The following is a 16,165-nucleotide window of genomic DNA, read 5'->3' on the forward strand; positions in this document are numbered from 1 at the left end:
CGGTAAAAAGGAACGAGTAGTTTTTAACTATTTAATGTCCAACGTTTTGCCCCACTCTGCAGGGCTTCATCAGGGCTGTTCGAAGCAATAGGTTAAACAGATCCTAAACCTAATAGGTTAAAACCTGTTTAACCTATCGCTTTGAAAAGCCCTGATGAAGCCCTGCAAAGTGGGGCGAAACGTCGGACATTAAACAGTTAAAACTATTTGTTCCTTTTTGACCGCATCCCTGACCATTTTCTTATATGTAAATTAATTTCTGCCAACGGATTCTTATGTAAAAGTATTTCAAAAAAAGATAAGATAAGTTTGCCCATCACAAAGGTTACACCAGTGGTTTAACCTGTAACTGTCTAATACTTTTCAGATAAGTTTACTGTTTCTGTTTTATAGCTTATGTAAAAATTTGAATTATTTTCTGTCATAAAATGCACTTAAGCTGTTAAAATATGCTGCTTGAAATCGTACAGAAACTAAATAACAAAAGCGGAATATTTTAAAGGGTGACCGTTTTGCTTCTAAATATAAGAAGTTCAGTAAAAATAAAAAATAAATTTATTTTAAATGAGGTTCCAGATATAAACAAAAATGTACTACTCTACACGTGTCACTGTACACCGTATTCCGTAACATTACTTTTATTTTCAAAATTAATGATGACATAAACATGTTCTTATATTCCAAAATTTGTGCAATTTAATCCTTTAAATTTTACTAAGTTACATAATTAAGCTACTTGTAATACATCAGGAGTCATTACATGGGCGTACCAACGATCAAAACTAGGAGAGGGGAGAGAAGAGCTATTGCCAATCAAGTTGTGACATTTCAGCACGGAAAAGGGGAATGAAACCAAAATTTTAATGAATAGGAACCATTGTAATTTACTTTAGCTAATCTGTCAGCGAGAAAGGAAAGGATAATGAGAAAGTATGTAGGAGGTAGGAATTTACGGAGTTTGTAAAGGAGTCCCGGGTGCCAGACTCAATCAAAATGTAAAGATTAATGTTAAAATAAAGCCTTTTACTAAATTTAAATACCTTTAGTAAAGAAGTAATTCCGAATCATGGCTTGCTTTTCTCTATGTCTTGTACTTTTTCCTTTTCATGGAAGGGATATTATAAATAATACACTGAATATCGAGATTTATGTATATCCCGTTTTAGTTAAATTGAAAATTCTATTTTAGTGGTAAAATCCCAACTAGAACTGTGGGATTAACACCGTGTTCATTTTATAGTGTGTGGTTTGGAAAGTATGAAGAGACAGATAAATTAAATATCGAATCCTCTTGTGGATTTATATTACTATTAAGCTCTAATATATACACATGGTGTTCCGTTTTCTCTAGCAATTTCTAAGGAGGTTAAAGTAGAAAATCAAATAAAAATGGTAATAACTGATTGGACATGTATACTGAAACATCTTATTTCTCATCTTATGTCATTACAGTGCTTAATTTCTGTATTAATATAATATTTAAAAGACAATCAAATGATTTTCTAAATCTTGATATAATCGAATGTTTGCTTCTTGTAATCCCGTACCATTCCCTGGTAATATCTCAACTCGCAAACGGTATTGACTCAAAGCCAAGTCTTGGTTCCCTTTCAAGGAAAATGTACTCTGTATCCATAGTGATGTATTCCCTGGAAAATTAGGTTCCCTGTTGTAAATATTTATATTCTGTTTCCTTTTCACATAATATATGTGAGAAATGATTATGCATTCATAAATTAATAATTGTTATTAGAATTAAACTAGTCCATTATTAATATTATTGTTATAGCACTACGGTCTTACATGAAGCCGGGACCTCCTCCATCTCAGCCAACCAATCTCCACTCTAGCTCTCTCTTTCTGTCTTTCAACATTATATCCTCCTCCACATCTTCCAGTTATCTTATCCGGGGACGTCCTCTTTTCCGTTTTCCATTTGGTTTGCCATAAAGTATCTTTGTGGGTATCGTTTGATCGGACATCATCTCAACATGCTCTATCCATCTTATTCGTGCTCTAAACTATTCCATTAGTAAATAAAAATTAAAAGCTTAGAAATAGTGAATTTGTATTTTAAACGATACAAGTTTGAAATTTATCGATAAGCATCAACAAATTTCTTATACTCATGCAACCATACAAGCAATAAATTAATAATTTTATCACTTTTTGCTAGGTTTCGAATACTGTGCATTAATTAAAAAAATTTATAACTTTTTTGTGTCCATATATTTTTTTATTGAGTTGAATTACTGTTTTATATACGTTGTGTCTATTTTCTATTGTACTAATGGTTTGAATTTGTTTCTAGGCGATGAAAGACACCATCATCAGGAAAATGAAGAAAATGATGAAGGGATAGAGTGGGATTCGGGTTATTTAGAGGACGAAGAAGCCAACCACTCATCGTCTCTTGCTATAGTAATACAGGTATGACTATAATTTTGTATTTGAAATTATTATTTATGCAAACAATTAAAAATATAAATTATTATTGTTTTATTATTATGTAAAATAATATGTATGCAAAATATTTTAAAAAATTAAACGAAATAATTACAAATTATTTTAGTTTTTTGCAAATATGGGAATAGGTTTCAGTAATAGTACTACGGGCTGAAATTAATTATCAATATTTTATTCTGTTCTTCTGTTAAATCGTAAGGCCTCTGTATACTATACTGGGATAGAAGAACTTAATCAAAGTGAAGAAAAATGAGTGAGGATTCAAGGAGCTTACGTGCATTGTGGAAGCAAGTTGTTGTTGGCTAGGCTTTAGGGCGTAAAATCCTGAGGTCATCAACGTCCATATGGAAGCAAGTGTTCAGAGCGATGGATTAGGGCGGTATGAAGTTTCTAGGGTAAGTCTTGGGAAAGGATAACTTCAATGAACAGGCTGGGTTGCAATTGTTATCCTTAAGTGGATGGGCTAGTTGTCTTTAGGTCTGATTTGAAATGAGTTCATGACTCATGGGCAATTCGTACGTTTGTAGAATACTATAGTCCAAGACAATGCTTATTTTTTATCAGAGTAGTTGAAAGTGGTGGGATGATAATTTAGGTTTAAAGTAGGATATGCAGCATAAAAAAAAAAAAAAGGATCGTTAGATCATAAGGAATTTGAGGTCATGACAACCTCAAGTCTGCAACGACACCTGTTCGATCTATGGAAGGGTTGACTTTTATTACATTGCGTTCCTAAGGAATGAAAACTCGACCCTTCCACTCTGGTTGGATTAGGTTGGTGACCTTGATTGGGGATAAAAATAAACCTGAGTTTTTACATAGCGTTTAGCCTCAATTTGTTCGTATTTGCTCAGGTACTCATTCTATCTAGAATAATTTAATAGAGAAAAGAAATCTTATGAGTTATATGTTACCTATCTATTTTATAGTTGAGATTACCCGAAGAATAAGTTCCAACTTAAAGACAATTTTTTTTTAGGATCTCCAAATCAAAATGCATTACGTCCATTTTCTTACAAAATTCATATTGCACTTGGATCATAAATTATTATTTGGTAAGACAAATATGAGTATATTTTTTCCGTAAATTTAATGTAGAGTAGGTCTTTGAAAGTTGGCTAGTTTGCACAAAGCTACTCAGTATAATATCATGCCTCACTTAAAAGGTTGTTATTCAAGATTTTTTTTATATCTTTTTTCTTTTAGAATTTCTTCGCTCATTTATTTAATACTCTTTTTTTTATTTTTTTTTTCTATTACGCAATTAGTTAACGTGACTATCTAGGAACTCAGGCGATGAGTGCAGTAGCTAACTGGTTTGGCTTCATTCTAGGTTGCATCCATTGCATTATGTAGTCAAAAGAAAAAAGTTAATTATTCTCTCCGGTTTGGTCCGTTTCAGCTGAACGAGTTGCCCACTCCATAATGAGATGTCAATTTGCGATGCAATTTTTTTTTAGTTGAATGTAACGATTACAAAGTTTGGTATTCAAAGGATATTTATTTGTTGTGCCCGTATATAATTTTTCCTTTTCGAGCCACGTATTACCTATTACGAATAGGTTATTTGTCAGCAGTTTAGTTATAATAGCTCGTTGTGTGATATTACAACACAGGACTAAGTTTAGAGAGTAGGAGGGTAAAACTGTTGATTTCAATTAATAATTAAAGGCAATTAATGTGATTTGTTTAAAAAAAGTAGCATTGTTATTTACTCTCTTGTGGAGTTTTACATTATTGTCAGAGGCAAGGAATTCATTTAAAAAAAAACATTTTTTGGAATTTTGATTTGCTTTTCTAATCTTCTTATCTGTTTTTCTTATCTGTTAAGGGTGCTGTTGATGTTTTATCTAAATTGCATCTAACTCTGGAATTTCCAATTGAATATAATATATTTTTTTATTATTAATTCTAATATTAAACCAGATCTTCATATCCGGTTTTTTTTCGATCTAAGGGACAGTGGTATGAAACTCCTTTTTTTATGAATAAAAACCCTATAAATTGTTTCATATTTTGTAATCATCATGAATTTTTATGTTATTCAGGGTGCTGAATTCAATAGAATGCATTATTTTTTGTTTTAATATGATAATATTCTCGGGTGTAAATACATAAATCTTAATTTTTCCATCATTAAAATCATTTTTTTCACACTAGTAAAAAAATATTTGATTCACAGTTCTTAATTTAATTATTGTTCTCAACTTATTTTAGTTACACCTTCCGAGGCCTCTGATTTCATACGTCAGTGAAACTTTTGAAAAAGTTGCTCCAATATGTAGCAGGGGAAAATAATTTCATCACAAAAGTGAAGAAACCTCATTTTTTTAGTCTATAAAAAATGTGCATAAACGATTTTTTCAGTATTGAATTGGAAGTGGCCTTAAAAAAGATTCATGAATCATAACTACTTTTGAAAAACTACAATTTTATTTTAAATTTCTTTGGTATTGTCATGGCCGAAGTATTTGTTTGTAAAACAAAATAACAACGATTAGTAAAACACACGCATCCTCGAGATTTAAATTGTCAAAAATCGAAAACATTTCATTTTACTTTTTTTGACCAATAGATCACGCACAAATAAAGAATATGAACACACAATAATACCAGAATTGAAATTAATAACAACAGACAAAAAAATAATAAAAGATCGATAAAGAAGGAGGGAGAGACGTGGAGGATGATGGTAAATTAATTAAGAACAAAGGAATTAAATGTAAATAGTTATGAATAAGAATATTAAAGCTTATAACACAGCTCATGCTAACGAAGAAATACATTGTTACATTTTTTTTTCTGAAATGGAAAAAATATAACTAAAAGATATGGGGAAGCTGCCGATTTATTTCATTCGAAATATTGTATCTAGTATTTTGGCAAATCTAGGATTAATTTTTTTTTGTAATTCATTATCAATACGTATCAGTTCAAAACTTAACTGGCTACTGCAAATTTGTCAATCTTGGGTTATGCACTATTTTAAACTAGCTGGATATGTGACGTCACTATTCCAAAACAGGACTTAACCAATTGACGTATATCAACATTTGAAATTAGCTGATAACTGAAATCTATAATGATAATTCAATTATTCCAAACCCAATTATCTAAGGAATGTTCAGATTCACCACTTAGGCACGGACAATATTAAAAATAATTTTGTATTTTAGCAATTTTCTTTCCACATTTTAAAAATTTTCGCTACTCACTTATTTTATAATTTTTGAATTCATTTTCTTTAAACTTCCCTATATTGGCTTCTAACTATGGATTTGATATCCAATTGTAAGAAGTTGTTGGTAAATAAATATTAATATTTTATTCAAATTTTAAAATAACTGCTTAGCATGGTATATGAATTTAATATGATCCCCAGAAACATTGTTAAGAATAAATAAATAGCTAGGGTTCCTAACATTCTATTATTTAATTTTACTGGAACATTAGCCTTTAATTAATTATTATTTATATTCGTAATACTTTAAGCTCCATTAACTTTCTTCCTTAGAGCCCCAGTTTTGCTCTCGTTTCGGTAAAACGCCTGTATAATCCCTCTTGGAGATCAAAGAGGAGTAATTACCGAAAGTAGAGAGGGATTCCAAACTTTCCCTTTTCAAACTGATAAATGTCTGCACTTTAGGGTGATTATCTTCTCTTTGTTTTGCTTTAGGTCTTAGGATGCCCTGGTTATGGTCAATAATTATTGTGCGCCTAATGATTTCAAAGAATTTTCTAATTTTCTAGTTATATAACCGTGAACGTTCTCTTTATGGAGATTTTTCTTTTATTTATCTCGTGATTATCAGGAATCATAAATTGCTGATGGTAATTATTAATTGAAAAAAAATTGATTGTAATGAAGTGAATGGGGGCAGCGGTAGCAGTTTGGTAACGCGCCAGTCTATCAATCCACAGGTTTTCCGATCGAATCCCGGTCCCACCCGGGTTTTTTTCAAGCACAAAATAATACAAAACTCACTGACAACCTCCCCTCGGGTGTGAGGCTCGTTAGCCAATGGGTCGCACTCACAAAAAATAGACGTGGGGGTGACGGACGAACCTTAGGTATAACTGAAGTAATTGTATCTTGAAAAACCCACCCTCTTTTTACCTTGAGATATGACTTAATCTTGGGATTTGAGTTGGTGTTGGCAATATTTATATAAATGAAACATATAATTATGATTGATTATTAAATATCACTCTACAAATTAAACACTCTGTTTAATGACAACTTATAATACATTATATAAATAAATTTAGCTTCTCTGCTAAAAATAATTTATATTATCGTTTTAGCCTATTCATTAAGAATTAATGTATCTCAAATCCTTAAAAATAAACAGGAAAGTTCTTGAATTATAGATGAGGTTATGACTGATAGTTTATTTGTAACTTTGGGGAGACCCAAATTACAATATGTAGCAGTAAACCATGATACAATGCTATGACATTATTTTTTGGGTTAGATTTTTAGCAGTTTTAAAAAGTGTACTGCTTAGAGGTTACATAAATTATAAGCTAAATAGTTTGTTTGCAAACCGTAAAAAAACTAATGATTTTGAGTAAATATACATATCATTTCGATGCAAAATCATCAAATGCAGTAAAGAAAAATTAATCCAACATAGAAACAATCTGCTGAGGGTGTTAGAGCTTGTAAAATCAGGTAGAGTAGATTTTTCCAAAGTAGACATATTTATGCTGACATAAAAATCAAATTTTTTTTTAAAGGTGCTATTAGGCAATCTCGTATCTCCTATATCTCCTACGATTTCTTAACTAGCATTGAACCGAAGATTGTCAATAAGTATTTTTTATTTATTTTCAGAATTACTTATTTAATTGTTATTGGAAGATATTATTAACTTTTAAAAAAAATGTATGAAGCCTTTATAATAAAATATTATTTTGGAAGGGTTAGGAGGGGCCTCCATTTATTGCATCAATTTTCATCTATTACAGTGGTTTGGCAATAAATGAAATTATTTTCATCAGTGTTCTGTTTATAATTATATCGAGTTTAATATTACAGTTTGCAATTTCTCTAGAAAACTTTTAAGTTCAAACATTGCTTTATAGCAACTTGCACGATGTTCGTTCTCATTTTTTTTTTAATAATAAAAATTTTTTTTCTTACTACAAATAGAAAACGTCTGTTCAAAGATTAGTCCCTTAGTTTCTGAGAAACTTAGCATAGAGCTGTTCGAAACTCGGTCAAGAAGTTGGATTGGCTCTGTTCGAGACAGTTCACGAACATTAGGTAGTCTAATTTCAGTCTTAAAAGATTTGTAAATTCAAGTAGTTGGCTAATGGAGTAATCATGTATCGTTTACCATCAAACTTCGGTATTTCTTATGTGCATCTTGAAGCAAATTTTGATTACTTATCATTGCAAAGATTTTGGTTATAATGCTAAACATTACTTAAATGAATATTTTATATGTTTTTGTTTCCAGGAATGTAGTGTGATTTTGACCTTTTTTTCCGAAAATTATTGAATGAATTTTCGTTGAATTTACTTCTATAGTTTTAAATGAAAAAAAAAAAATACATCATGGAGGGACTGTATACAGAACTTTAAGAACTGTTACAAAAACTTTTTCAACAAAAAGATTTTCCCCACAAGAATTAAGTCCTAAGTATTGACACTTAAAATTACAACTAAAAAGAAAACTTGACTATCCAATATACCGTTGTTAAAATTTATAGGACTGTTTATTAGATCGACCTGTTAAATGATTCGAAAACTCCAAAGAATGCAGTACTGGATGGAGTATTCGAGGAATCTTCCCCATTCCTTTTTGACATTCAATCGGGTGGTTTAATTATATTGCATATGAGTGATATACTTAAGGCTAATTAACATGTACATTTGTAAATTATTTCGAATAAATATATTGAAAGTAATAAGCGAATAAATATTGGGGCATTATGTAATATTTTGTGCCTTTTTTTTACCCTCTTACTCGGTTATTCCTTATATACGGGGAGTTTCTATACTGGTAAACAAAGTTTTAATTTGGTTTTGAACCAAAGGGGATAGGGGTCAAATTTTATCCCGGGGAATTGGCATTAAATTAAATTCAATTCCTCTTCAAGCCAGATACTTACAGGTCTAGAGGCTGCTACTTGGCTATAAATGACCTCTAATTTGTTTATTTATGTTGAAGCTAATCTACTTGATATGCTTTTGAACAATAATTAATGTCATTATACTGAAGAAATGGAAAACTTTTCCTAAATTTTTTGACCCATTTGGATCTTTGATGAATATCTAACAGTACAGATTTACTGGTAATAATTGATAAGGTTTTAAGTCCAAAACACGTCTATGTTGAGTTAAGTACATAGTCATACTCAGAAATAAAATTCTCTATAGATTCATATAAACGATTTAAATTGTATATTATGCTAATATCCTGATTAAAACTACAGTTGGGGAAAATATTCGATTGACGAGAGACGAGTACTTTTTTATTCGTGAATTTTCTACTCGAATAATCAATTATTCGTAAAAAAACATATGATTAACCATCCGAATACTTTTATATTTGTCATTATTTTACACGAATGATTAATTATTCGAGTAAACGCAATTCGAATAACTATTTAAATACTTTTGTATTCATAAATTTTCGTCGAATTTTAGTGGAATAACATTTTATTCTAAAAAATTAAATGATTAACCATCCGAATACATTTGTATTAGTATATTCGTAAAGACGACATTTTTTGTCTTTCGGACCAATATGGCGGTAATATATATTAATAATTATGATCGGGTATAGACTAATTTTAACTTTTTTGATCTCTAATATATTATGGTTCTCTTATATGATTCTTAATACGCGTAACATGAAAATTCTATCAATTTTAAGATTGCGTATCGATTTATTTTACCTTTTCAGATAGCAACGTACTAAGGTGCCTTTAAGAGATGCAGAAAATGGTAATGCTATTAATTTTAAAATCTTGCATCAATTTATATTTACTTTTCTTTAAGTTCCTTCTTATATTAGGGTTCCTTTATATATATAAGCCATTTGTATGTTTTTTGCATCTTAACAAATTCAAAAGGATACTAATATGTTTGAGATCGGAAAAGTTATAATAAATCGATGCGCGGATCTCAAAATCGATAGCATTTTCGTTTTCTACTCATCTAAAAATGTGTAATGGGACCCTCATAGGTTAGAAATCAAAAATGGTTAAAAATAAGGGAAATTAAAAAAAAAATCTAATTGTTATTCGAATATTATTGTATTCGACTAATTTTGTAATCGAATAATTTTGAATTCGATTAATTTTTTATTCGATTGAAATGACATTTCAAATATTGTTTAGTCATATTTTTATTCGAATAAAAATGTAATCTTCTCTCATCAATCGAATACAAACTCCTAATAAAAATTTACTCGTCTCTCGTCAATCGAATACTTTTTCTCAACTCTGGTTATAACTGTATTGAACGGATAAGTTTTTGTATATATTTTTTTGAAAAATCAAGAATATAGACTTAAATCCTTTGTACTATCAGTGCAGAGATAATGTCTTACTCTCTTCGCACACGGGGCGTAAATGTAATGTAAATGGCGTAAATGTAATGTAAATGGCGTTAATGTACTTATTACTCGTCATGTATAAACTTTTATAAACAGGAAACATTGAGCATTGTTTACTAGATTGTTTTTCTTAATGGAGGAATTTTTCCAGGATATCAAACAATTTTCTGACTATATAAAGCTTGGCTAAATGGGAAAAAAGATAAAATTTTCCGACTTTTCTTTAGATTTTTCACATGTGATTCGTGAACAGCTGAATTGGTTTGTTTGGTTCGAATGATTTTCTAAATGTTAATGTGTAGAGTATATTAAAGACGAGTGTAAAAATTGTTTGTCGTTTCTTTCCCTATTCCGCTAATATTTTTATATGTACCTCCAGTTCGAAGCCCTATATATGTTATTATTTGACAACTATTATTATTGTTATTATTATTATTATTGCTAGATATAGTTAAGTACAGCTTTTAGTCTTGGTGCTCTTTAGACTCGAAGCTTAAACTAGGCTTAAGAAGAGTTTACATTTCTATTGATTACTAATATGTATATTCTTATCTGTTTAGCATTTATTATACGTTAGTGACAAATTTGACCTCGGTTTATTATGTTATAATTATCGACGATGTTAGAATATTTAATTTTTAACTGAAAATCGACCGATATTAGGTGTTTTAGTTTTACTCATATTAATTTTGAAGGTTTTTTTAAAGCAGAGTGATGTTAAGAATGAGACAGGTACTTAATTTTTTAACCTTTTTAAAGTTAAATCCAGCCTATGATTCATCAACATAACAATAAACAAAGGCTGATTAAATTTGTAATTACAAAAGTAATCTATAGGTAACAGATGATTTTTACATTATTCTAATCGGAATTATTTTTGCTTCAATTTATAAATTTACACATATAAACAAAATTTAGAGAGTAATTGACTTTTATTAATTGTGAACGTATGTAACATTGGGTCTCTAGGGGAACGAAATATTGTTATTAGTCTGTGGGAATGGTTAAGTTAATCACGTAGGAACTGTTTGTTATTAATTAATTGTTGATACTGTCTGTAATTTCGTAGTATGTATAAAAATGGAATCTTATAGTTGATTAAAATATTTGATCATTCGTCGATTAATTGGAAATAATAATTAATAAATTAATGATTGTTCTTATCGTAACGGGGGTTGGAACTGGAGTTGAGATGAAGAACTTGTTTTTTTATTATATAACACCTATTAAAATTTAATAGTTTAACTTAATGTTGGAAAATACTACAACTCATATTACTGTTGATTCATTTATGGATCCGCAGAAAATTTATTTACCTTTTTAATAAAATTCATCGTGAGTAAAGAAAATAAGCGCAGTAGAAAAATTATTGAGAAAAAAATCGTTCCCGAAAGGGTAATTGCTGGTTGTTGATTTTTCATTGTCCTGCTTATATCATATACCATCTTGTTTATGTATATATTAGTCTTAGTTAGTTACTTCTTAAAAGTCATATTTTGGCGCACATGTGAGTACTTATATGGTAAAATAATAGTAAAGGCCTAACGAACCTGAAGGTTCGATGCCGATACTAAATAATCGATCTTTTCGTACATCTTTCCAGTGATGGCCCCCCAAACCCAATTCTACTAAATCATTTTTAACGAAATCCTCTTATCTACGTTTCGGACTACCCCTCGGACGTTTACCCGTCGGTTCAATATTTATTAACCTTTTAGGTATCCGCTCGTTACTATGACCTTCAACCTATCACGCCCATCTTATTTGCCGCTAAGCTATAACCTGAAACATATTTGGAGGGTGCAGTTCCGTTAATTCAGCGTTGTGTAGACTGCTAAATTCTCCCGTTAATTCATCCTTTTTCGTTCCGAATATTTTACGTAATGCTTTATTTTCGAAAACCTTAAGGCTCTGTTCATCCCTTAGTGTAAGAGGCCACATCTCGGATCCATCAAGAACAGTGGGAAGGATAAATACGAGTAGTTTTGTAAATTCTAATTTTAAATTTGTGCATAGAAGGTGCGAGATTAGCAGTTTTGAAATTTATGTGGTACAATAAAAGTATAAAATTCCTCAGGATTCGTTTTAGTTTACCCCTATTTATTGTTTTCTAATGAATTGTATTTTGACTACCTATATCTTTTTCACTGTATTTCTTAATACGCAAACTTTCTCACGATTTTGAGTTTAGTCTGAAAATGGAAAATGATTCTTTGATCTGAGAAAATGTTAATCAACCAAATGGTCACTTATATTCTAATTTACACTTCTTTTACCATCCTTCCTATAAATATAAACTATATCTTTTAAATGTTGTATCGAGAACCTGAATGGACTATCTTAAGTTGTGAATATAACTAATTTGTTGGTATATGAATGGTATAGATGCCAAAAAAAATGGAATATGAGTGATATAAAAGTAATTTTTTTTTTTTTTAAATCTGTCCCTAGATAACAGAAATGTAAGAACTCACCTTTTAAACTGCAATTTTACAGCATAGAGCAAATTAACAGAATATTGTACATAAAGGGTTTATCTAATTTTTAAAAAAGGCAAATAGGTTGGTCCATTCTGCTTTTTTACGCCTTGATTATCATGAGAAACCTATCGAGGAACATAAGAGTGAACTAACATAAGTTTGTAGACATAACATAGACACGAAACATATATGTATCTTTAATTAAACCCCATATGCTGTCCCGTATCTCACTGCTTAAGGAAGTTTAGAAAGTAAAATATCTCTTATACAAGTAATTTTGTATTATTTCCTTGTAGGCTTTTTGTTTAAACCTATCCTCCTTTTTGCAGGACTCTACTGTACACCTGGGTTGCGGTGGCGCTCAAGAAGCTGACTCCCATTACAAAGCTGTCTGCAGGGCGCTTGTGGCCGAGGCGCTAGAATTGTCCACCTTCTTGCAGAACGTCGGCACCGGACAGCTGAGGCAGAAGACGACCGAACACCTGGATAAACTCAACTTCACAGACTGGGTAAGTACTGTTTGTTATGAGTAATTATTCGTATCATAAGTCTTCGTGTTACACGATAGCTAGGAACGTCGTAGGATTTATAATTTGTAAATATCATCGATAAAAATACAGTTAACACGGTCTGTTGTATTGCTCAACCAGCAGTAGGCGTTGTGTTGTGGGTGTGTGCTGCCCACAGTTCCCACATTGCCCAATTTGGCTTTTTGCGATACATTCTAGATATAAATTTTATTTATTTTTTTTTTTTTACTAAGGCAATATTTTATTGGTATTGGTTAATATTTCTTCCCCCATGTAGGAGATTAATTAATTAATTGGAATTCAGTCAAGTAAAATTTTCTGAAATTAAGAGAAAAAACTGGATAAATTTAATGTTTAGGAATATTGATGGTCTTGTATTTTTTTAATACTAATTAAAGCCATATTTTTTTTTTTTTATCATAGTTCAATGATTTTCATTTAAAAAATATGTTTTTGTATTTCATCAGGAAATAATTTTTTTTTAAAAATATTTATTTCCTCAAATATATCATTAAAAAAGAATACAATAATCCGTTGAGTTTATGATTTTTTCCCCTGATAAAACTCAGTTTTTACCTTTTATGATCGATCCTAGGATTCCTGAAATTGAATGCTTAAAAGATGTATGATTTAAGCCTAAGAGCAAGATTTTATAAATGACTTTTTTTTACCAAGTTTTAGTAATGTCGTCAAAATCATCTTAATCTTCATTAAAAAAAATCAGTCTTAGCTCATATTTTGGACTATTTTGTAATGATTGGATAATTGTTGTAATGAGAGTGGTTATTTCAAGATCGTTTAATTTTAATTAGGATATCAGCTAGAAGAAATATAAAAGATCATGAAGAAAAGTTATTTTTTTCTTTTCTTCTTTTTCCCCAGAAAGTTCAATTTTTTTTTTTTAATTTCTGAAAACGATGTAAACATATTATGCTACAATCTACAAGGGTTTTTTTTTATTTTATCTGTTATGCAATTACAAATGTTTCTAATGCAAAATGTACTTTTGAAATTGTTGTATCACTGCACATCTGTTGCACACGGTTATTTCATATGCATTAAATAATTTGAGTCGTCCATGATAAAAATCGGCTGAGCCTTTCGATTATTCGTCGCGTATAATCTCGTGGCAACCTTGGCGCTTTTGCCTTTAAATGAGATTTGACTTGTCTCTAATTCGTGTGCTATCTCAAAAACAGTTAATTTTTTTGGCTTTAAAACGGATCCCAGACTTCGTGGGAAGGTTTCATGGTATCGATGTCCGTGTTGAAGTCTATAAAACCAAATTTGAACAGTCTCGATTCACCGACTTACCTTTTAACCAGAGATCTGAAATTTCTCATATTTTTATTATTTTGACTTTTATTAAAGTTTCTGTGATAATTTAATAATCGAAATTTAAATTCATCACTTATCCAAGAATTTTTTTTTCATTTGATATTTCAATAGTAAAAATCCATCAATTCCGAGTGCCAGGAAATCTATCCATAGTTTCGTTATATATATATATATATATATATGATTCATACCATAAACATTTATCATTCATAGCGCTATTTTTCACATGTCGTGAACCACTTTTTCTTTTTGCCAAAATGAGTGTTTTGTACTCTCTTGTTTGCGGAGGCAAATTCTTGAAGGACACAATTGAGTCAAGGTCGTGAGATGGTTGCTGACTCGTAAATCAATACTAGGACCGGTATCACCTTCAGGTTTGTACCGCACCTTCTTTCCCCGGCAACAGATATTGTAACGCGATCCCGCGCGATCCCATCCTATCGCTATAATGTAGAACAAGGCTAGTGAAATATAGGAACTATCCCAATTTTATATAAAATATATCACCCAAATCAAATTCAACAAAAACCTTTTATAGAAACAGTTCACATTAAGGCCAAAACAATATATCAGAAATAAATAAATTTTGGCCAATTATGATGAATTGATAAATAATTAAATTTATATACATCTAAATAGACACGTTAACAACTTTTTTTTTCGATTTTAATTTATTTTTAAATAGATAAAAAGCCCTTTCTTACATTTCGCTACTTTTTTATGATGTAAGAAATAATTTAAATAAATAACATTCTATTAATATTACATTTTTTGAAAATTTATCTGAACAGGATAATTGCTTTAAAAAGAATAATTGCATTTGTAAAATTAAAATAATGATCTCATAATTGAGGAATACTAGAGAAAAACGATGTGAGAAACATTTTTCCTAGATGTTCAGGAGAAGTTTTCCTTAAAATCTTCCAGCACTGTTTACAACAGCATAGTTAAAAAATAAAAAATTGCAATAGATTGTTAATGTAATGTTGTATCTGGTGCACTAATAATGTAAAATTTGGTAGTGTTTTAAATTTGCAGCTAAGCAAGGGAAAAACGTGGAATGTTTATATCTATTTTTTGTTATAAAAAACTAGAATTAAGATTCAGAACAACAATTTATCGTCAAGTTCCCATATCGAGTTTATCAGATTCCTATTTTTGCTTACCCACGCGTAAACGTATTTTCCTCGATACAAATATAATTTTAAAACAGCTTCTTTAATTGGGCCCAAACTTGCAGAAAAGTTAACCATTGGGATAATCAGACCCTAGTACAACTTTTATTTCAATAAATTTCATAACTACTTTCGGTTATTCACGCGTTAAACTAATTCTCCGACACTCCTATGTTTTGAAAAAGGCTCATCGCATAGATTTTATTCTCATAGGAGATATTAACTTTGAGATATAAGTAAGTACGTAAAAATAAAAAAAGAGATTATTTGCAGGTAATTTTCAGGTTATTCACGCGGAATACTGATTCCTCCATACACCAATGTCTTGAAAAAGGCTCATCCCGTAGATTTTATTCTCGAACAATATATCAACCTTGAAATATAAGCACAATTACGTATGAAAAAATAGCATATTTCCAGGAAAAGAAATTTTCGGAAAAAAATAGGGGATAAAAACAGAGGGGAAAATAGTAGGAATGCTATTCCTCCTAATTTACTGCTGCCTTTAGTTAAATTTTAGATTGCTAAAGCGAGATGTGATATCTCTGGCCTGCATTTATTTAAATCCTGACGATGCATAATTTGATGAAACGTTACTGGTTTGA

General features: G+C 30.3%; 1 protein-coding gene across 1 annotated transcript in view; it reads left to right on the forward strand.

Moving 5' to 3' along the window:
• The window catches only part of LOC106689191 (spire type actin nucleation factor), a gene marked incomplete at its 3' end in the record, with an annotated part of 233,316 nt that overhangs the window by 90,411 nt on the left and 126,740 nt on the right, over positions 1-16,165 (forward strand). Inside the window, 2 exon segments of the mRNA XM_067051884.1 lie at positions 2,312-2,430; positions 12,847-13,026. Of these exon segments, the coding sequence (XP_066907985.1) occupies positions 2,312-2,430; positions 12,847-13,026 (299 nt within the window).

The sequence above is a fragment of the Halyomorpha halys genome, unplaced genomic scaffold (genome assembly GCF_000696795.3).
Source record: "Halyomorpha halys isolate HHAL.00 unplaced genomic scaffold, Hhal_1.1 Scaffold1295.1, whole genome shotgun sequence".
NCBI classification, from domain to species: Eukaryota; Metazoa; Arthropoda; class Insecta; order Hemiptera; family Pentatomidae; genus Halyomorpha; species Halyomorpha halys.